General features: G+C 35.4%; 1 protein-coding gene across 3 annotated transcripts in view; it reads right to left on the bottom strand.

Moving 5' to 3' along the window:
* Positions 1 to 100: 100 nt before the first annotated feature.
* Positions 101 to 24,536, bottom strand: part of LOC144437276 (calbindin-32-like) — a 42,292-nt gene continuing 17,856 nt past the window's right edge. The window contains exons 4-13 of one of the 3 annotated variants that reach the window (XM_078126196.1): positions 12,436 to 12,525; positions 11,559 to 11,645; positions 10,759 to 10,815; positions 9,003 to 9,080; positions 7,164 to 7,219; positions 6,897 to 6,936; positions 6,030 to 6,053; positions 5,641 to 5,697; positions 4,156 to 4,227; positions 101 to 1,959 (exon numbers count right to left, since the gene is read on the bottom strand). In XM_078126196.1, the coding sequence (XP_077982322.1) occupies positions 1,822 to 1,959; positions 4,156 to 4,227; positions 5,641 to 5,697; positions 6,030 to 6,053; positions 6,897 to 6,936; positions 7,164 to 7,219; positions 9,003 to 9,080; positions 10,759 to 10,815; positions 11,559 to 11,645; positions 12,436 to 12,525 (699 nt within the window). In that variant the 3' untranslated portion in view covers positions 101 to 1,821. Of the gene's footprint in view, positions 2,397 to 4,155; positions 4,228 to 5,640; positions 5,698 to 6,029; positions 6,054 to 6,896; positions 6,937 to 7,163; positions 7,220 to 9,002; positions 9,081 to 10,758; positions 10,816 to 11,558; positions 11,646 to 12,435; positions 12,526 to 24,536 lie in introns of all 3 variants that reach the window. The other 2 variants (XM_078126195.1, XM_078126197.1) reach the window with 2 other exon arrangements.

Consider the following 24,536-nt stretch of genomic DNA (forward strand, 5'->3'; position numbering starts at 1 on the left):
TAACGGATAAGAGTAGGGCTTCCGACACCTCGAAAAACATTCAGTTTAGAAATAACTACAAAACACAACCAAAATCTTTTCAAAAGTTTATTTAGAGTGAGAATTGCATTAAATTTTATGAACTTTGCTTTTTGACAGCAAAAAATTGCAGAAAAAATTTGAATAATAGCAAAGAGTAAGAAATATCATCAAAGTTTCTTGAAATAATCGAAATAGTCAAGTTGGCAGTAAACACAAAACTGTACAAAATAGATTTACATTCCAGCTCACAATAAAATGTATAATTCACTCATCCAAATGTGAGCAACACGATCGATACTTAAATGAGATGTAAAAAGGATATATTATTCATCATGCGACATCAAATCGCCGTTTTATCAATTAAATTGTGACTAGAAATTAAAGTACCAATTGGATGAAGTTGAAATTAGTCAACACTATAAGTAGTCACCAACATATCGTACGATGTAAAAGTTAAGAAAACCATTTTACGATTAACTGCCATGTGATATTAAAACTAGAATTAAAAAAACAGCAAAATCAAAGGTGATTTATCCGACTAATGTAATCGGTTTCTATGGCAACGATTTATCACTATTCGATGGAAACTTTTCGTCACAATGGAATACCACTCTTACAAGAATGGCGAGTCAACGTATCTCATTTGCATACACTCATGAATATTGATGACCATCCACGTAGGATATTTCCAAACCATTCAGATCTTTAGCTCCATAATCAATCGTAGAGGACGCTGCATTGGCGTAAAGCGGCTAAACCTTATATAAGAGTGCTTTTAGCTTCGTTTGATTGTGCAAAAAAGTGCTTTTGAAAATTCCAATACACACACAAGTAATAGATATATCAAAGTGAGAGTTTAAAATTCTATATATTCCTACACTTAGTTTTGTCTATTTTTGAATGGGAAAAAACCTCTTGTACGTGCCCATAACCTCCGTTACAAGTAAAATTTAAAAAGTTAGTAAATGTTATATAGCCGTTGATCTTATTAAAGTTGTGAAATGTTATTAAACAACTATATCTTGCTAAGATTGTGAATGCTAAATATTTCAATGACATCTTTTTCCATGATCGCTTCAACGATTTTGTTTATCTCACTAATGGTGTGGCCTTAAATGCTAGCATATTAGTAAATGCTTAAATATTGTGAATTTATGAATTATTCCAGAAAAGATCAAAATGTACACAAACCCCTTGAATGTTTATTATATTCAATACCTTTCAAATAACCGTAAGTAATACGTTTGCTTAACTATCCCTTAACACTGCGAGATAAACTTCAATCTACGACTATTGATTTTCTTTTTTTAAATAAAGTCGTTTGCATATCCTTTACTGCTTTTGTCGAAAATTTGGTTACTGGGGTCAAAGGTTATAGGTCATACGAATATAGTTACTGTTGAGATGTTACACAGTGTTGTCAAGATTGTCATAAAGTGATGCCTTTTTGTCTTAGAAACGGAAAAAGAGAAGAAACTTAACAGAATGAAATACAGTCAGACAAATTTGTATCAAAGGTAGAGTGAATAAAGATAAACTATGGTATTATAATTGACACGTCGGACGAACATTTTAGTGTAAAATATCCCAGCAGTGCCAATAAAAACCAAGAGAAAAGACAGACATCCCCGATTGACTCTTCTTGTGGGAGATAGATAACATGAAAGAAAGAAAGAAAAACAAGAATGGAAATTAAAACGAAATGTCGTATGTGCCCCAGTAACTTTTTTCTTCACACTAGATCAATGCAAAGTTTTTTGACATCAGCGGAATTGATGTTGGAAATTGATTTCCAACCCTTCAACTGTCTTGCGCGTCATCGACTCCTGGACATAAAACCATCTTAAGTTCAGATTTATCTAACTGTCCATCACCATCCATATCACATAATTTGAGCAAGGCGTCTTTTAAATCTTCTAGCCCTGATTCGGTGACCTCCTGGAGGAAAGAAAGAGAGCAAAAACGAAACGCGTGATCTGTCAATATGACCACACATCCAGAGAAAAATTCTATAAAATGTGCAAAAGAAGTGTCAAAAATATTATCAAAACTTCCCAATCCCATCCCGAGTTTGCAATTACTCGCAATACTTGAAAGGAAAAAAGTACAAAAGTGGAAAAAAAACAATCGACGCATTTCAGCATGGACTTGTGGGTAACGAGGGTTAGTAGGGCGCCATCAATGGCGACATCGTTGACGATGACGTAACAGATGTCACTGAGTCAGCCATCTTCATTTCAATCGTTGTCTGGACGGTCTGTTACAGTACACAACACCATTCGTAACTCGTCCTTCTGTAGGGTTCCATCCTTGTTCACATCACAAATTTCTAGCAAGGCTTTGACGTTATCTTCAAGGGTCTGAATGGCTAAGTCCTGGAATGGGAGGGGAAAATGGCGGAGGGATACAATTTAGACTGGTTAGACGAGCATGGGGGTAGTCTAATAGGCACATTCGGTAGCTGTGGTTATTATCCTGTGTTATTGAGGGAAACGTAATACATGTAGCAGTGTTCACGAACTTTATCTTGCATGTCAGTGTTAATGTTATTATAATGGTTAAAAAAAAAACAATCATTCAAAAACAATTTCAAAAAGTGTTATCAGGAGGCAGATAGTCATGCATTTTCTAATAACAGGTGTATGGGTAATGAAATGGTAGGAAGTCTAAAATAACAACTAGAAAAAAAGCAGCATCACAATAAAATGACAAGATTAGAACAAAGTTTATACAATATCAATTTTTTTTATGAATGTGCATGCGACTTTATGCGATTTTCTTTTCTTTGAGTGAATGTACGGTGAAAACAATGAAAGCCAGCGAAGCAAACCTTCCCCGTGTTGGTCATTCCATTAAGCAGTACAAAATATGTGAGAAAGGTCTACAATCAGTACTCAAGAAAGGGTAGAAGAGGGGTATCCAGTCTTTGCCTTTTTTTCGAGTAAAACATAACTCCAGAGTATTACAAAACAACGGATATGTTTTTCATGTTCTGATTCACAATAAGATCAACATCGAGCACCTGGAGACGAGGCCGTCATCGACTTGTTTGAACTCACTTTGTGACGCCTTTCCCATCTACAAGAATGCTACTACTTCAAAAGATGTCGAGAAAAACTTCACAGAAGGGATTTGGACACTTTGAGTAACCACAGATAAGTAAGTGGAGTAATAACACAACGCATCCAAACTATTTACTAGGGTGTGCAAGTATTTCATTAGATATCCGTGTGTTTGGACTTGGGTTTCTCTGGGCTCCATTTGCAAAAATAAATCACTGATAGTGGCGAAGTTAGTACTCGTAATTTGTAATCACTATGATACTGTATCTCATAAAAGGTTCTTCAATTTACAGTTTCTGCAACAATTAACTGGAACTAACAATGGCGAGAACCAAGAAACATTGCTCAAACGACTTCATTTTGTCTTCAAGTTCGCATCAAACTTCACTTAAAAGAAGAAACCCTGGCAGAGATACTGTTATATGCTATATGCATCATTTCAAAAATAGACAGGAAAGGTCCGAAGTCACGATTGCTATCTGTAAATTTAGACAATATAGTCGGGAAAATGTAACAAGTTTTACACAAATGTAAAGCTTCAAGCATTAAACATGCTGGAAAGAAGTCCATATGCTGACAAAATGAGTATTTCGTTCAGCATATGACTTCGTTCACACACATAATTCATGCAAACACGATAGCCAGCGTAGAGAACTATAACATCAATTATACAGTTATAGAGCTACTATTATCTAAATGTATGTATATCTAGATTTCAGAACATATTAAAAATGTACACAAAACATTCATATATAAATGTATGTATGTATGTAAATACTTTGAGACATAAATGCTAAAGGGCAACTCAATTCAATCGTCAACTTTCATTCTGACAGTTAGATCTCATTTGAATTTTAAAAAAACGTATTTCTCAACAAAAGAATACGTAAGATCCGTGCTTCTGTTAGAGTGACCAACTGTGTCTTTAATTTAACCCATAACTTGATTATTTGACAATGATGTTTTACACATGAATAATTATGACGTATTAGATTTGTCGATGGCATTGATATTATCAGTTATTCCGGCTGGAGGTTTATAAAAAGGTCTTAAACATGTAACTTCCCATTACCTCGTCCTCGTGCTCCATCAGATCTTTCAGGAATCCTGCCAACTCTGCGCCCTCTATCTTACCATTTTTATCCTAAAAATAAAGAGACTCAGGGTGTAATGGAAATAATCAATTTGTATATTCCTTTCATTTGTGATTTTCATTATGCATGATGGGTATGGTACCCTAGACTCTAACAAAAAATGAACCACAACAACAACAACATCATCAACAACAACAACAACAACAACAACAACAACAACAACCACAACCACAACAACAACAACAACAACAACAGCAACATCATCACCATCATCATCATAATAATAATAATAATAATGTTCGGTTCTCATATAGCGCTTTCCCACACCGTGCTCAAAGCGCTTTACAATTATTACCCCTGGCTCGGATCAGAAACGGCGCAACGGCCCTTTAGTCTTCCTCAACTCCCCGGGGAGCATACAATCCATTGCAGCCATTTAAGCGCATAGGATTAAAGCCTTCACATTGCAACCTACATCCTATCATCAACAACAACAACAACAACAACAACAACAACAACAACAACAACACCACCACCACCACCACCATCATCATCATCATCATCATCATCATCATCAACAACAACAACATCATCATCATCATCATCAACAACAACAACAACAACAACAATGACATCATCATTGACATCAACAACAAAACGCCAAAAGAACTTAACTGAGTTGTGAAAATTTGGAGAGGGTGGGGTGACAACAATAACAATAACTGAAGCAGTGGGTACATTATGTTCATGTAAACACAATATCACGGGAACGTCAATACAGTCACATAAACGCAAATTTAAAATGGATTTGGTAATACACCAGTGACAACCTAAAGAGCTATCAAAGTCGAAAAATGGTTATTGTTAAATTGACGAGTCGTGTTAATATGTATGCAGTATCAGTTTGATATCTGATTATGGATAATTTGAATCTTTCAAAACACTTAAGTTGGCATTTATTCACGCACTCACCACCACTGATCCTTCCCAGCATTCCTCCTTGTACAAAGAAAACATCACACACAAACACAAACACAAACACAAACGCAAGAACAAACCAACGCATACACAGAATCATACATACATACATACATACATACATACATACATACACACAAACACCCACGCATACATGCATGGACAGTCACATGTCCACTCCAAAGAACACCCAACCACGCCATGCCATGCCATGCCATGCCATGCCATGTCCTGTTCATATCATATCATGTCATGTCATGTCATGTAATTCCATGGCGTGTCATGTCATGTCGACCTTTTTTTGTCTTGTCACGTTATGTCTTGTCTTGTCTTGTCTTGTCTCGTCTTGTCTTGTCTTGTTTTATTCTGTCCTTTCCTCTCTGTTACTTCTCAGCCTACCAGCCTGCCTGTCCACCAATAAGTTGTGATAAAGAACTAACCACTAGTATGTTACTCCCTGCACAATCGTTTCTAACTATGCTTACCTTGTCGTAATGGTCAAACACTCTGTTGAAATCCTTCTTCGTTAACACAGCTTTGCCCTGGTTGTAATTGGAAAACATGTCATGCAGTTACGTGGTGGTACACAATAACAACAGATTAATTGTGTCACAATATTATGTGAATAATTTTTAAAGACAAGAGTGAGATTACGTAAGTGTCAGTATACAGAGAATAAGAGAAAGAAGGAAGAAAACAGAAAAAGTAGGGAGGAATGCAGCACATAGCAGAACGAATATTGAAAACCAGTGTATAAATAGACGAAGAGCAACATACATACACCGCATGCGTAGACATACGAACAGCATTAGTTGTGCTGAGGAAAGTAATAACGAGTTAGTAAATCGTATTATGTATTATTAGGCATACTCACTGCTTTCCCGGGCTTCAGAGAACCCTGTGAGCAATTTTGAATAGGTCATTTTCAATTTGATACTTACTCACAAACATGCATTCACTCACGAACAATAATAGAATATATTGGAAAATATGTATAAAACCTATAGCATATGTTGGTTCTGGTCTACGTAGAATCAATAAACATCACAGTACTAACCACACGTAATATAGGTGGACTGGGGTATACAGGCACTAGTAGCCGAAGAGTTAGTTGCTAAAAGTTACGAAGAAGTGGACAGTCTATAGAGACAGAATTCTCAGACGAATCAACATTTCAAGAAAAAAAAGTTAAACATTTCGTACGTCACTATGATGTAATCGTCATGCCCGATACGCACACTCGAATGTCATTCAGGTATTAAGTCGTCATGCCTAGAATATGTATATTTGTCATTCAGAGTTAGGGGGACTCATGACGTCATTGTAACGATAAACGCATGCTCTGTATGTATGTGTGTAGTGTGTGTGTATATATATATATATAGATATGTAGATATATGTATAAAATGTAATGTGCATATATTTAGTGAATACATACAAGAAATAAAACGTTGAGAGACATCTAGCTACGCAACTAAAGACGATAGAGACTTTAAGAGTTCTGGCTACGTGTAACGTTTAGTGCACTGTAATGTTTGTATTGTATTAACCAATTTAAAGTCGTATGTTTACTTTTCAAGCTCGTCAGCTGAGCTAAACGAACATGACATTTTCAAACAAGCTTTACAGTAATGATCAGTGTACATACGACTTTTCAAATACAAGATTTCCGGCCTCAAAATATTGTTAGTAGCAAGTTCAATGTCTTAAATGTTCTGTCGGGTTTCGACATTATACCTACCTCAAAGCGCATAAGGAAATTTTCCTGTACTGGCAGAAGTCTGATAGATAAAGGAAATATAAAAAAAATCATATATATAAGAAAACGTGATGAATTAAAATGATTACATTACTATTATAAATTCAAGTCACGATTTTGGAATTCAACACACGAGATAATACTATATAATCAAAGGTATGGCCGCTCTGCCGTTATTTATGTATAGGGGACGACTAAATATACTTTTCATGCATTTACGATTCAATTTTTGACCTCATTGCTCCTCACCTCGCCATTTCCTTTATCTCCAGTTTGCCATCTTTGTTAGTGTCAAAATGTTCCAGCTGTCAACAGATATGAATACGAAAAAGGATAAGCCGCCATTGTCATATAAAGAACACAGATCCATTCCACGTCACAAAAATCAATCCATTGTGCCATAGTCTAGACCCTGGAGTACACTCCTGGTTCTATGATTGTCACCAGGCTGACATGACGTAGAAATATGTTAGTTTTGTATACACGTAAGATTGTGAAGCATGCACAAATCAGTAGTAATTATATTAACTTGCGTGTGAAATTGTACATGGAGACAATTCTGTCCTGTAAGAGCAGTGATTGAAATGTACAACATGAATGTGTTATCAGCAGAATAGTAAATCAAATAAATGCATTACACCGGAACGAAAGTGTTAGTAATGTGATAATGGCTGATATAGACACTTTCAAAGTATTCACCATGATACTAAAAATGATATTCCGGAAGTGTTCTTTTGGAATGAATAGATGGAGTGAAAGTTCCTGGCAGTCGCACTTTGTGACACGGTGAAACTTGAAAAAAAATAGTAAATTATTTAGTCCATGTGTAAATCGTCGATGCGATCAGAATACATTCAATTTGAATGATATGTACTAGCACCTACAACATCTTATTGTCTGTCTGTCTGTCTGTCTGTCTGTCTGTCTGTCTCACGCTGCTTCTCCGTCTGTCTGTCTGTCTGTCTGTCTGTCTGCCTGTCTGTCTGTCTGTCTGTCTGTCTGTCTGTCTGTCTGTCTGTCTGTCTGTCTGTCCGTCCGTCCGTCCGTCCGTCCGTCCGTCTGTCTGTCTGTCTGTCTGTCTGTCTGTCTGTCTGTCTGTCTCTGCTTGCTTGCCTACCTATCTATCCGACCATAGACGATGTTTCACTTGTTAGCTCGGCCCTTCTAATGTCTAATGGCCGGAGAGCAAAGACAGATGTCCTCTCATTTAATGCGACTATATGCGAAATCTAAATTTGTCTTTCCTTTACGCAGTCACTTTCTTCAGCAACCATGACCAATGATTCTTTCATGTGATTTCTCATGCATGTCTCTCTCTCTCTCTCCCTCATCTGGATTTGATATGTTTCCGCCAGCAAGTGTCGATGGTAATGAGATGGCAATGACGTCACAGTCACGTGGTTACAAAGTATCTCTCCGTATCAGAGTATCAATTTTATAGTCCGATGAGACACGCAATAGTTTACATCATATCCATGCTTTCAGATGCAAAGTATTGTATATTCACAGAACTAGTGTGAATTATTTTTTTATACATAATAGAAATCCGTTCAGAAAAAACGTGTTCACTGATTTTCACGGCGTATCATGTACTAATTTTCAACCATTTTAAAGTGGGCATACGGATAACAAAATGGGAATTTGGATTTTTGACTTACAAAAAAACCCCGTTACCATGCATGTTTTCCAACTGGAAGAAAATAAAGTGAAGGGGCATCTATCATGTCCGTGTTTGTATATTTTAAAGGGACAAGTCAGATGTCTTAGACATTGAGATTGATAGTAACGGGTAACTCTATCGTATCAAGCATTTTGATTGAAAAACTTGGTCTGTCAAAATTATCCCCCCCGTATGACTTGCCCCCCCCTTACCAGGATGACTTTTAGTCCAATCTGAGACGGCACTGAAACAACAGAATCAAACATCTCTAACAAAGACACACGTGTATCTACTCCAAAGTGCATGACAGTATTTGTAGCCGATGTTATCTCTTCAGTTTTAGAGTGGGCAACATCTCGGATGTTTCTTGTTTGGAACGAATCACACATACTAATAAGTATATAAGTCAATTGTATAGATATACTCACAATGGCTTTGGTGTATTCACCAAGTTTATCTTCTTCTAAGGTTTTGCCCTCTTTAACTAAGAGGTCGGCGAGGAAAGCCTGTAAAGTCAACAAGACGACATAAATACCTCCATCCAACAGAAAACATTGCACTACAGTACTAGTGCAGTCATATTTTTCCTAAAAAATTCATTATAAATTATATATACAAACATATATACAATATGTGTGTGTGTATGTGTATGTGTTTGTGTGTGTGACATCTGTAATATCACGTTCATCGACCATTCAACTTAAGATTAATAACACACTGCTTTCCTAACATAGCCTTCTTTCATCATCGGATGTAATGACAATAATCACCCACGTTACCATGGTAACCCTGTTGAGTTCACATGTGTTATTGGATCTGGGAAACAAAAACCGTTTTAGTTCCATTTGCTGTTTTTACAAACTATCCAACTTTATCTCCTCAGAACGACTTTTATTGTGTACTTTTGAGAATTAGTCATTAAATATTCCGAGTGTGATTTTGAAACAAACGAAGCTCTTTGGAAAAAAGAAACACCAATGCATAGAAGTAAAACTCACAAAACATCTATTAGTTGAAAATACATGTCTACGACGATTTTCTGGGTCACAATGCACCTTCCAATCCACTACTAGATTTTACAGCCATTTCACCAAACCTCGCCTAAACAGTGTGTGTTTTATATCTGTTTATACAATGTAGGGCTTCAGACACGTCAACTCATAACACATGGAAACAAGATACGTGTAATTGTAACATATTGCTTCCCCTGAACTCATTGAGATCTGACTATATATAGTGGTAATAGTTTATCAAATTTATTTTCATTTTGTGTTCATTTTGCATTGAGTGGACGTGTCAACATTGTTGGTCTTATCTATCAATATTGTATGAACCAAGATTAGAATACATTTATGACGCCCATCGTTTCAGTGAGGTTAGGTGAAATTGGCTGTAACATAGATAGGCGATTTGCCAAGTTTGTGTCTTAGCTGAAATATATCATTTTATTTGTGATGGATTGTGTTTCTTGTTGTATTTATTCGCAAAACAAGCCATATAAAAGAAAGAACGAACAGGATTGATCAAAATCACGTCGTATGACAGAAATATTACACGTGAGACTGGCAGATATATTCGGCGAAAGCAGGGAAGGTTACTTTCCAAGGAACCCGTTAAAATCATCTGAATTGTGTCGCCATGACCTGGTGACCTTATAGCCACAATAGTAGTGACAAGCTCTCAGAATATCAGGTAAAACTCTCGAATTGTAAATTCGCCTGCAGCAAACTAATACATGTACCGTTCTTCACAAAGAAATACCGACTGTGCTATTCCTGGACATATGTTGTCGTGCTTTGAATTGGGTGTGGTCGATTTTTATCTGATCCACATATGCAATTTGCAATTTCTAGCCTGCGCATACATATACATATTTATTAAAATGTGACGCCATTTCCATGGCAACAATGTCATATACAATATCACTAACATGTCAATATCTTGAAAACAGTGTAAATTACAATGTAACGTGTTTAAATTTCATGAAAATAATTTAATATGCAAAATATCATGAAAATAATTTCATACACAAATATAATATCGCGTGTAACGTGTCAAGTTCATTAAAATAGGGAAATTTACAATGCAACGAGTGTAAATTTCATGAAAATAATTTCACATTTTATATCACATGTAGCGTGTCAATTTCAATAAAATAATGTCAATTACAATATCACGTCTCACCTTGAGTTCATTGCTTTCAATGTATCCACTTCTGTCAGTATCATATCGTCTCCATGCCTAATAGACGTGAGAGAGTAAAAACGTTCTGTGACAGCAATAATTGACAATTATACCATACATCACTACTGGGGCTACGTATTATATTCGCTTCCTAATCAAGGGCTATAGCATATTTGATATGTGTTATATCAAAAGTGTTACAGGATACAAACTTATGTCTAAATAACACAGTCTGTTAGCTTACGTTTTGTTTATAGATATCTGACTATGATGAGGGTTTGATAAAAATGTACACAAGTCTATGTAATACTTACATACAGGAATACGTTTATCTAATTCATGAAAATATATTCATTGCGAATGTAACGTGTAACATGTAAATTTCATGAAAATAATATGCTTTAAAATGTTTACAATGTAACTTTAATGAAAATAATGTCATTTACAATATCACGTCTAACGTGTGCATTTTATGAAAATGATATAATTTACAACATAACATAACATAACATAACATAACATAACATGTCAATTTCATGAGAATGAAATAATTCATTTTACAATGTCACGTCTAACGTGTGCATTTTATGAAAATGATATAATTTACAATGTAACATAACATAACATAACATAACATAACATAACATAACGTGTCAATTTCATGAGAATGAAATAATTCATTTTACAATGTAACATAACATAACATAACATAACATGACAAAGCGTGTCAATTTCATGAAAATAATGTTATTTACAAAGTCACATATAGTGTCCAAATCAAGAAAATTACGCCGACTTACTTCCATAAACTCTACGCTGGATCTCAAAGGTTGGTTCAAACGGAAGAGCAGCAAGAAGTTTTCGTCGGTTGGCAGAATTCTGGACAACTAAAATAAAGAAACCACGTGATTACATTAGGATAGGTAAGACAATCAGAAATGAACGATAATACAGTTATGACTAGAATGGAAGAAAACATGGTGTCGTCTATGTAATTGTCAGCTGTACTGAAATCTGACAACTATGACTGGTCAAACAAGCTGAATTACGTCACATGATAGAAATGTTACACGTGGTTTGCAGAAATGATAGTCTAACAAAACCCCTGTATTTTTTGTCAAATAAATTTGTGATTACTTGACAGCTGCTTTCTTATGTATACCTATCACCTCAGGCACGTGCTTTTATTTACAGTAATGGCAAGTATTTTGTTTCTTTCGAAGCCACAGAATTTTGAAAAGTTACTCTAAAATACCAACATTTATCTGTGTAGTATTACAGCCCATGTAATTATCAATTGGGAAGTAAAACTAAATTGACCTTAGGCCATTGCCAAACATTACGCTGTGCCAATGTGCGGAATTACCCCCCCCCCCCGCCTCCTTGTCTACTTTTTGACATGGCATTGGTCATGATTGCAACCTTTACAATTGCGTAAACATATGTGGTAAAGAAGAGAAACTCTTGTTAATTTATTTTTAACAAAATCTAGAATGTTTATAGAGGGATTATACGTTCGATAACATCCGGGTACTGTAGACAGTATGTGTCCGTAAAATCATTCACACCAATATTTTCTTTTCTCTGTAATACATTGACACTGTCCATAAGAACGTGTTAAATGAAACGAACACAGAAATGTAAACGAGTACACATTAATAAGGAGAGATAACCTACTTCATCTCGGGAGATCTTGCCATCTTCGTTGACGTCATAAGCTTCCATGAAATACTTCTTCAATTCTGCTAACATCGTTTCGGAGATAGTCTGCAAGAAAACACAACACTTGAGTTTTAATTTTCAAACATATTTCAAGGCTGACCGATTTCCACCGATTGTACAAAGCCTTTACAGCGTCCATTAACAAGTACGTTTAACAGTTCAGTCACCACTAGCTTAAAGGTTGATTGCTCTCCCCCATTTTTCAGATTGACAATTTTCTAAAAGACAAATTGGTACTTCGCCGTAATCAAATGAAAGGAGCACGTATAGGAAATGCGAATATGGCGAAGATGCGACCAATATATTTCATAGCGAAGATAGTAAAAATGAATTAACACTACGGAGAAAGATACAATTATGAATTGAAGATAATTGTATTGCACGTTGTATTGCGTACCATATCGGTCAGGTACATTCGATGAAATAGACAATGCATATTGTAATATCGGTAATGTACATTTCATTATGATAGTTGGAATACACATATTATGCTGTAATATTGGTTATTCACTTTTCATTATTGGTGAAACAATCATTGCTTTAGTAATATATATATATATATATATATATATATATATATATATATATATATATATATATATATATATATATATATATATATATATATATATATATTCGTTCTTCTTTCGCCAAGTTGTAGAGTGCTTAATCAGCTTGGAGAGCAATACATATATAAAAATCAAAGAAGACGAGTATGTTATTACATAATGTATTTACACTACTGTCCGTTTCACCAAAAGGATCACCAGGTGTATGTGTGGGTGAGTATATTATATATATATAGATATTCGCGAAACATGAAATTATCATTACGACATTGTTACAGTAATGAATACCATGTCGGTGATGTATAATTTACTATGGTAGAAGCAATCGACATTTAATATGCCATTGGACACATTCCATGATTTTAGTTCGAATAGTCAATATCTATCATAATATATTCGCCTATCATCACGACGGTGTCATGTCGATATTGTAATATACACCACATTTTGTACATGTCATTATAATAGATGAAAAAGACTGGACATTGACATATCGGTGATATACATTCACGATGATGGGTGTCCATTGTGATATATTTGCCTATTATATTCGCCTATCATATCACATTTCCAGTACGATATTGTGATTCATAACATAAAATATATAATATACATTTTATTAATGTGAAATAGACATTGATGAATATATCGATGTTATGCATGTCGTGGAGATAGGTGGAATTGGCATTGTCTGTTATAATACAGTTTCATTACAATATTGTAATATACACCACATCGTGTATATTACATTACGATAAGTAAAAAAGAAATTAGCTTATTGTAATATTCGTCGAGTACTGTTAGTAAATCCAAGAAGATTATTGCTATAGGTTAATCATTCGTCTGACAGTGATCATAACTATGAGGCTATGGTTCTATAGTACTTGAATCGATCTGTCATTGTTATTATTCACAAACTCTTCATCTAGTTCCTGATGCGCGACTCAATTTACTTTTTGATCAAACTTCATTGTTCGCTCGTTACCTTCGCAACCACGTAAGGAACGTCAGGCGACAAAGTAAACTGGACAAGACACTGTATATAACTGTTCCTTTATTATTTATATAGTCATATGCACACTTCGGTTTTCTTTCTCGATATTTGCGTAGAATCATTCATTTTTTATATCTTTTCTTTCATTTTTATTATCTTTACACTTTATTAATTAATGAGTTGTGTTTTTTCCTGGAAAGATTCATGTTGATAAATAAAGAATAATCACCAATTTATTTTTCATAATATTAATCATTTCATTGGAATGTGATATTGCCATGTAAATAATGAAAAAAGCCCACGATGAAAAAAACCCTCTGAGGCGCGAACTAGTCGAGGATTCAACCCGGTGTTGTTGTCATTTACTGCGCGGAATCTCCGATATAAATATTATGAAGATAAATGTAAAGAACTTGATACTATTTTGTTATTGACACCACGGAGTATAGGTAGCAAGACGAGCACAAATAGCTACGGTTATTCATATTCCTTTCCGGACATTATTCGGACATATTTGATGGACTTAATGAAAAACTGTATAGCCATTTATTTTATCAAGACAAGAAAATTAATGAGGCAGCCTCACTTAATGACATTTGTTGATGCTTATGAACTCACGTTGTGTCATGAAAAAAGTATTTCTCTCTCTTGGTTTTAGTGTGACAAAGTGTTTTCGCAGAATTAACAACAGCTGCTATCGCTGTTTCCCCCCAAAGTTCAAAGAAGACACAACGCACCACTCCGATATGTCAATGCAATGCCACACCCGAGATTGTGAAAAACATTTCCAAACCTTTCCTCGAGTCAGAAACGAATCTTTTTAAAATCGATTGAGAATACAGGGGTATTTTGTAAACCTAAAATTGTCGCTGCATAGTTCAGTCACAACAAGTAATTCGTCATACTGTATTTTTGTTTGGGTTGGTTCCATTTGCTCGGGTCATTTCATGGTTACCAAGGAAACAACACATGCTCATTCATTGAGGAAAGGACAAGTACGTCTGCTCTTGCAATTTTGCAGGCTGTATACATATAACCTATTCCTCTAACATATTATGTTTGCCAGATTAGGTTTGACGAGTATTTCTCGATTAAAATTTTTGGAATTGCGAGCTCTAAATGATTTAATATGTAGTAAAAAATATACATAAAACATAAAATCAATATAATCAATATAATACAGAGTAAAATTTAGTCCAACAAAACTTGAAATGGCTTTCCAATTCAGAACGAGGCTCTTTATTTGTGTCGTCTGCTCGCGCTACAAAGTCTCGTAGCATCGTAAATCTTTCTAGCCTTGATATGGCAGTCAAAAAAAATATGTAACCAATATAGCAATTTCCCTTTCGAATGAAAACAATATTATTAATATACAACAGGATGTTCATAACACGGAAAATTTTGAAATGGATATTTTACAACCAAGCAACCATGGAGTAAACCCATTCTTTTATCATTTCAAGCGTAAACGGAACTTAACCAAACGTATGAATAATTTATCGGACGGACGCACCTGGTGCGGTTGAAGTAATACCAGCTAGGTGACAGATTCATGCACATCTAATATCCCTGGGATCTCTTATTATGTCATGAAGTAACATTTGACAATATTAGATATACACTTTTTAAACGGAAGAATAGTCACTTGAACTTTGTAAGAGCAGTTTATTGATTTTTATCCGCTAATGTGATTCCCTAGATTTGTGGGAGGTATAGGATATTGAGCGTCAGCATACAAATAATCGACTACAGCAGTCAATTAATTTTCCCTGGGTATCTCTTTTTTAAAATTACTTTGCAAAGTGTTTGTAGAGCTCATTTGAGAAACTAAATTGATCTATAAGACCATACATTATCTCACGGGAAATCAATCAAGGGTAAGATTGTCAAAATTCAAATGAAGTTTTGAAAAATTGTTCAAATTGATCAGTGTCTGGAGACTTGTAACTCAGTATACACGGAATGCATATGGCAACAGGGTGTTTTGTACAACAGAAATATGTCAAATTTTGATTTCAATGCGTCCATACACTAGCTGTGTTCACCTCACAGAACATCTGTCTTTACCATGATACTGGAATAGCACAAAGAAAGCAAAATCTGAATGGACACATATGGCACGACTTCTAGATTGCGTAAACCCAACTTAAATGTGGCAAGGAAATCGTATTTGTGTATTTAATATCAAATCTCCTCCTGTGTACATAGATAACTTTACGTTTTACATTTAGATACACTTTGATATATTAAGGGTGTTCCTACATTTGTTCTGCAGCAAAGAGTATGACACATTCAGTTATCTAACATTCATATATGCGTCAACACTACTGGCGATGTAAACACCCAGGTATCTCGGTAATATAAAAGCGAAGATATTATGTATGACGAAACTTGAAATGTGACTTTTCGACCCACATCTAGAACGAGGCTCGTGATCTATATATGTCGTCTGCACTTCCTACAAACGTTAATACAGTTTCCTAATTTTGTCAATCTTTCTAACCTTGCTACGACTGCTAAATAAAATATGAACCAAACATGTTCATGACATTAATAATAAAGGTAAAAGCATAGAGAGACAATGACACCAACGGAATACAGCAGCATTATTTCTTAAATAATCTTCCGAACGAACACAATAAAATTAAAATATCCAGGTTATGAGAAAACCACATGCAAATATTACGACATATGGGACACCATTTTGCTCGATGTTTGTACAGGGCATAAGGTTACCCATCTGCTTGCGTCTCTGATACATGCATGCTACTGAGGGCAGTTCACAGACATTTGAAGACTGACTCTTTAGCTGAAGTTGACGATGGAATGAATTGTTTCTGGTGTATTTCTTCACCATGGAATATTGACCTCATATTCAATTTGTCGGATAGATTGTTGCTTATGTGTTAGTATTTTCGCCATTGTACATACCTGCATATTGGAGTTAACGTTTTTGCTGTAAGAATAAGGGGCAAAAGAAAAGTGCTCGCGCATACTCTGCTCAGTAGATTTCCTCTAAGGTTTCAAGACTTTTTCCATCAGTTTCTGTCTAAAAGGGTTCGTGTAGGTAGGCATACCAGATAATTGGGTAATTTTCTGCTATAGTTAGCAATGTCAAAGACGCTATTTAACATCAATTTACCCGTGGTTTGACATAAACATACATGCTATAATTCTCCTCGTAAGTTGGGTAATTCAGATTCAATGAAATATGTGTGTCAAAATAGTTCTTTAGAAAATATCAAAAGTATTCTCAATCTGAAAACAACGTCAGATACTCATTGAATCTGGTGTCAATCAACTTGCGGTGGTGAAAACAAGAACTGAGAACTGTATGTGCCTCAGTCAGGTATATGTCTGTCTGTCTGTCTGTCTGTCTGTCTGTCTGTCTGTCTGTCTGTCTGTCTGTCTGTCTGTCTGTCTCATTTAATTCTGATTGTGAAATTATCAAATTTTAAATAAATCAAATGAAGATGGAGATAGTCTACTTCATAGGCCTTGATACCTGTTTAATGTCATCGACTCAGAATTAGAATGTGAGTGCAGTGGACACTAGTTTAAAAGGTAAGGGCTTAACTAGTTTTATTATTCAACATCACTGATCTAGAGGTTGGAGCAGTATGCAAATACTTCAACATGGAACACAAGTTACCACCCAACAAAATATATAGTTACACACTGTGCTCTTAAAGTGTAACTTCACTATCTCTTTGATTATTGCATCTATTAACCTCGTAGTGATTTTTCTTGCTACATTTTGACCTCTACTTACGTCTATTTTCGGATAAGTCTAGTTGTCTACTTTGCCCACAATAAATGGCGTCAAAATGACGTGGCGGGATAATCTCCAAGCTCTGTTTCGGTACCATGGCAATTAACGTGCATCCGACCTGTTCTATCCTTTTATCTCGAACTCCATGAAAACAGCACACGTAAGGGAGTTTTTTTTTTATCTGTAATGCCCCTACTTGTATCTATTATTACTCTCTGTCAACTGATGATATTCATCCTCAATGGCATTCCTGTTCATCCTACTCCGAGCTTACAGCAGCTCTTCAAAGGTTTTTCCTACAAAAGGCTTAATAAGGTTCGTTCCAGAATTACATTCTCGCTGACTGTTGGTGATTATTTTGTTAAAGCATTTAAGTATATTATGTTGCTTATAGTACTGTACGTCGTAATCGTATGTTGTGGGAAAGTACATTGTATCGGTCATGACAACTACAAAGTACTTCGAATTGAAAAATGTTAGGTTATATAAAGTACAATTCAACATGGCGGCCACCTGTATTCTAGTAGAACAAGTTAATCATAAGAATGTAAATATACCTGAACTTTTAAACAATTAATTGTCTTGTAATATACAAGTTACTTCTGAAATGATATTCCGGAGAAAATAGAATATATTTGTCTCTGAGAATACTAATTATCTTACAACATAATATACTAATAATTGATCTAATCAAACGATCAAACAACAAACAAATAAACAAACAAACAAACAAACAAACAGGCAATCAAAAAACCAAATCTACCAACAAATAAACTAACCAATGTACTATTATACCAATGTATCATTCACCTTCCCTCCCCCTCCTCGCCAACCAACCAAACAACCAACTAACCAACCAACCAACCAACCGACCAACCAACCAACCAAACAACCAACTATTTCATTGATATATTACTTACTCATACTGAGAGATATCTTATATCATTTAAATATCATTTTGTTACATTTGTATATTTATTTATACATACCAAGAGATATCCCATGTCAGTTATATTATTTTATTCTCATTTTCACATATTTATTTATTCATACCTGCAGATAATCTTTGTCATTTAATCATTTGCATCTATATGTTATGCAAATTCCAGTCGAGTTACCCTGGAAAGTGCACATTATCAGCTAATCAAATGACAAGCAAATGGAAACTTACACAGGAAAGTGAAATGGCATCAACCACCTTTCCATGGTGACATTATCCGTCCAAATAGACATTGCAAACAACACGAGAGTCACATTACCACTTCAAAGTGGAGAACTTTCAACGCTACTAGCCAAAGATCTATGATACGTAAATATATACCGAACAGCGATATAATTCATTTCCCATGAGGCTTTCTAATCTAATGAGATTTCGACAACAGTACAATTTATCCAGTCTTGAAAAATATGGCGACTGAAACTGCAGTGCTTGCTATGACAAGATACAGTTATACACTTTGACTGACAAACCTATCGGACACTGCATTATTTAGTAAACACACTTGTTTTTGACTATCCATTAAAGCTTTCACCTTCTTCAAACTCAGTACTTGTTCACCAATGATTTATAAGCGGCAAACCGATGCTTTCAACTTTCAACGTATAAACATGCTACAATGCTCTCGAGAATAATATCTTTATTCCAAACGAAGCTACAGTGGATTTCCCTACAGAGGAGAATTGTTCAGCTCAAGAAATACTACCATTAATGCATGAGGATAGCAGTGTCAGGAGAATCATATATATAATAGTCCTATCCACTGTACGCATATTCATGCATGATGGAGTCGAGTGATTTATTGTGCAAGTAGATAGCAATTAACATTTGGTACCTTTTTACGGCCTTGCATACATGACTTGTAGACCTTACTTTATTTTTGTGAATAGTAGTGTAATCAGAACCCCAACCCATTTAATTTGTTGAAATTAAATTCCTAGGTTCAGACATAAAATACTGAAATTGCATGACAGATGTGTGTTTCCTTGACCGTTGGGACGTACACTTGCTATTAAACATTTCGTCATTTTGAAGACGTTGTGATTTTCATACTAGATAAAGTCAAATAAAGTATAATTTTCAGTTGTTCACGTAAGATGAACATAGCCACAGGGACATATAGCAAGTAATGAAAGCACTGACTTCGGTTGACCGACCATGCCATGCCAGACATCATTGATGAAAAAGCCACATATCCACGAGGCACAGTTAGCCAAACGACCCACTTCAACTCCCAACACGTAATTCGATTTTCTAAATTCACTGGCAGTTTGCCAACATAACAAGGAAAGGTGATTTTTCACGTCTTATTCTCCACTTCGCCAGACTAACTCGACGAACAAGAGCTTCCTTATCATACAGGTCTGCTGTTTGATTATTCTAGCTGTTCATCTCCAACACACTCTAATCACATGAGAATAGCATTCATTACCTGTATTACAACACCGACAAATCTCAATTTATTGAAAATAGAAACATAAAAGCCTTACTCTATTATATCAAACTATACATACTTATTTTTTCGTCTCTCGCAATACAATCTAACTTTAATGAATTTCTTTTATCAAATCAAGTCACGATGTGATCGGCAAACATTAATGGAAATAGATAGTTTTCAGTCTAAGGAATACATTCTCATTACTTTTCCCTTGGTGTAATAACTTCCATTATTTTTCTGAAACTCACAGCATGTTGTGATTGGCGAACGTTACCGGAAGTCTAATGAGGGCAGGGATTAATTGAAGCGAGAATGCTATAGCTGGTGAGGAAGTACCTCACTTGCGCCACATTACCAAATATGGTTGTCGTTTTGCATGATGTCATTCAGTGCTACAATATATAGCTAAATAAAGATACATGTTCTACAGATTAGCGATCGCGAGTAGTTACCCATTAAATATGCAATACAAATTGATCACAGTAAATCCTACTTCCGGATCTGTATTCTAACGACTTTGATACTATGAATAACAAGGGGGTTCTTTATCAAGATTCAAAGTGAAACTCCCTTGTAGGCCCCATTACCTTAAAACTGGAACTATTTCTCATAAATGTTGCTCACATCATCGACTTCATACTCACGTTGTACTTGTGTTTGAAGCAGACAACCGACTAGAGATCAAACCCTAAACATTTGTAAATTTGTGATTTATTATGGCATGATTTTATTGTTTATGTTGATTACACACGGACATCAAGCTAGTCTACGTATACGCGATTATACCGACGACTGACACATACAATTCAGCTAATTATGAGATTTTAACATTTTGAATAAAAAAAAGGTCAGTGTAAGGCGGAAATTGAATCAACTGTTGAAGAGTATAGTTAAATATTGAAGAGTTTTCAGCTACCGTTTTAAAAAAAAATAAAAGTAAATAGTAAAAATAGTATTACAATGTACGGACTAGCATGCATTAAAACATGTTAAACAAGCAATGCAACTATTGTCGATTAGACAATATGGAAGATGAAGCAAAGGAAAACTTGAGCAAAGACAGTACGAACAAACGCATACAAAGGAAGCCATTATAAACTTTTGACCTTTTGTTATAAATATTCATGATCTTTATCAACACACGCTACTCCTTCCCATAGTCCTAGATAAATGAGTTCTGCTCGTTTGCAACGAGAACACGGGATAGGAAAACAAAATGTTATAAACGGAAGAGTCAAGTACTACTAATATGACATTGAATGTGCATATTGATGTTCAAAGTAAAGGGTCTTACAAGGGCTCAAGGCAACCTTTCTATAGAGTTGAGATGATAAGTTATAGACTGTCAAAATCTCGTTTGAACATTTTTTATCAAAACGAGAAGAAAAATGCACTAAACTCAACTTGTACATGTACATCAATCAGTACATGCTTTAGAAAGGGAAAAAACCACTTGATGGTATCAGCATAGTCATGGTGCACAGTCAAGATAATCTTTCATTCTGAAGGGCTTCCCATACAATCACAGCTTATATTTGGATTATTCTCTCCACAAGTGTGCAAAATAATATCAGTACTATTTCCACCTGTCTTTAAACTGCGATCAGAAGGGCTAGGGAGTGGTCTTTGGTTATGGCGATTCGCCTTGTAAAGCCTTTTAAAAAGGCTTCACAAGGCGATAATTGACATACTGAATTTGAACACAGGTGCTTCATGAGAAAGTGATCAGGGCGCCATATGAAATACTACATATGGTGGCTTAGCTCATTTTATCCTATTCAGAGCAGAGCTTAGAGATTAATCATAGCATTCTCTCACCTAAACCACATGGTTGCCACTTAGTATGTCTCAAAATATGAATAAATATCCCCAGTCTGTTTTAGAGTGTGATAGAGTCGCGAGTTTCCATGGTTAGTAAACGTTATTCTTTACATGTTTTGCGCTCGAGGTTATCAATCGCCTTCGTCACCGTCCGCCATTTTGGAAGTCTCTCAAAATATAACATAATATTCCACCCCAGCTGTTATAAGGCATGCTATTTATACACAACCTGTTCTTTGTATTTCGGCAAATAATAGGATTGGAATACATTTCCACCTAATATATGATAATGACAGCCTGTCACACAAAGAAAACACGTTAAATTTAGGAAAGCTTACTAGGCATACGTTTGACATTGCGTGAAATTGAACTTATTTTGAAAGTAGTCCGCTATCATGTTTGCACGACCAATCAGGAGAAACATGATCAAAGGACGCGGACGTTTACACCTTCTGAACAATGTTATGAATTTCCCGAACGTAGTCTAGTCAGGTTGATGTAGGTGTAGTCGATCATCAAATTATTCATCATCTTGACATGTTGTTTCTACATATTACATCATTTATGAATTACTAATAAACACGGCAGACAGTTTAAAGAGAATTGTAAAGAATGTCGATTTATAGGGAGACTTTGACTACACCCTGTTGATCTTCATTTGCAAAATGTTGGTAATCTGTATGGAATCTTATGACATTTAATTTCCACCTGGAACCTACAATAAAATGTCTTACAGCAAAACAAGAGTAGATGTGATTCGCATCCCCCGATATGCAATATCAATAATGGATGATTAGTTCGATTCTCTCCTTCACAATCACAAACTGTCTACTATATGACCTCGAATGCATAGCCTGCGCTGACCCGAACGATGTATTTTTATAATACAAACGACAAAGCTGGTGCTTGTTGATATTTCGTTTGCGATCTATGGGTGGCAGTATTGATCATACACAGTTGGTGATTTATTAGTTTTAACACATCTGTGCGGAGAATTGCATATAATAACTACGTGGAAGGGAGCATTTTCAGTACAGCTATTTTTTTTTTACACAACTTGAAAGACTGTGACCAGGTTGTAAAAATGTAAGAGGTATTTCAAACACACCGTCTCCAACCACTAGAAGGATAGCTGTCCATGGAGAAATAGCTGATATGTATCTTTTAAAAAAATAACCTGAACAAGGTCAAGGGTGAAACGTTTGTTTTTGACGAACTTTGTAACGTAAGCTTAAACATGTAGTCGTGGATTACAAATTGAAAATTGTAGGTGCAACCGCTTCAATAAATTTCCACATCCAAATACTGTTTTTATTCAAGGACGTCTGAAAAGCCGGAAAAGTCAATATCCTTTTATGGGCGTTCAACACAGTAGAGCTGATGTTTTATCATCACGAACTCCTCATTTTCCAGCCATAAATATATTACCACAATTTTTTGGGGTTTGGTAAAAGAGATTATCATTAATTCTATTTCTGCGAAAATTAGTCACCACATATTGAATATATGGTATGAAATATTCTAAATTGCTGATATCTTGTAGTCTTCAGACACAAACACCAATACCTCATGCTTATAACCATATCAGAACATGGTAACTTTAGTCGATATAGAAAACTGAAACCTCGCCTTAGTCGAACGAGTAATTGAACCGTGACCCGAAGAGCCCTAAAACAGCCGTTGAGTATGTCTGCTTCATCGATTCCACCAATACTACAACGTATAGACACTTTCCTAAGCAACACTTAAATGTAACCTTCAATATGTGGTGTGATATGAATACTAATTAACATGAAACTGAAAGCGTACACCTGTGCCCTTCATATAAAGCTTTGGTGCTTCCACTCACCGCAAAGTCGTTTATCATATCGAAATCCTCAAGTGATCTGTAGGCTGTCTAATGTTTGTTACGGCTGTTGGAGTCATATTGTGTTATACGTGATATTTCACTTAGATGAACCAAAACAGCTCCTAACAAAAGTCCAGTTCGTACTCGCTATTAATTGCAACGCTGCATCGAATATTTGCAATCCATTTGCGAAATAGCTAGGCACAATTCAAGGAGGCATAGCTTGATTGCACGGCAGTAATACATACTGTTTACGTACATTTGCAGTTTGTTTAGACGATGAAAGGATGATACAAAAGCGTGTATCATATGAAAGCTTTGAGACTTAAAATGAAAGTACTGTCATTGAGACTCTTTTTTTTCTATTATCACTGAACCCCTTAAATATATTCTATATCACGTTACGCTCACGGCTCTAAGCTTTATGTATTTCTGCTTTAGACCAGAATGGAAAACACGAACATGTACGAATTGTTATAAAGAAGTGAAATTCAGAATTTGGGATTCCAAGTCTCAATAGAATTTGAGCAATAAAAATTCAGAAACATCCATCCCATTAATCATAGGTTTTAAGCTACAGTAGTACTTACCATGCATACTAATTCATCACAGTATT

The sequence above is a fragment of the Glandiceps talaboti genome, chromosome 7 (genome assembly GCF_964340395.1).
Source record: "Glandiceps talaboti chromosome 7, keGlaTala1.1, whole genome shotgun sequence".
Classification (NCBI taxonomy): Eukaryota; Metazoa; Hemichordata; class Enteropneusta; family Spengelidae; genus Glandiceps; species Glandiceps talaboti.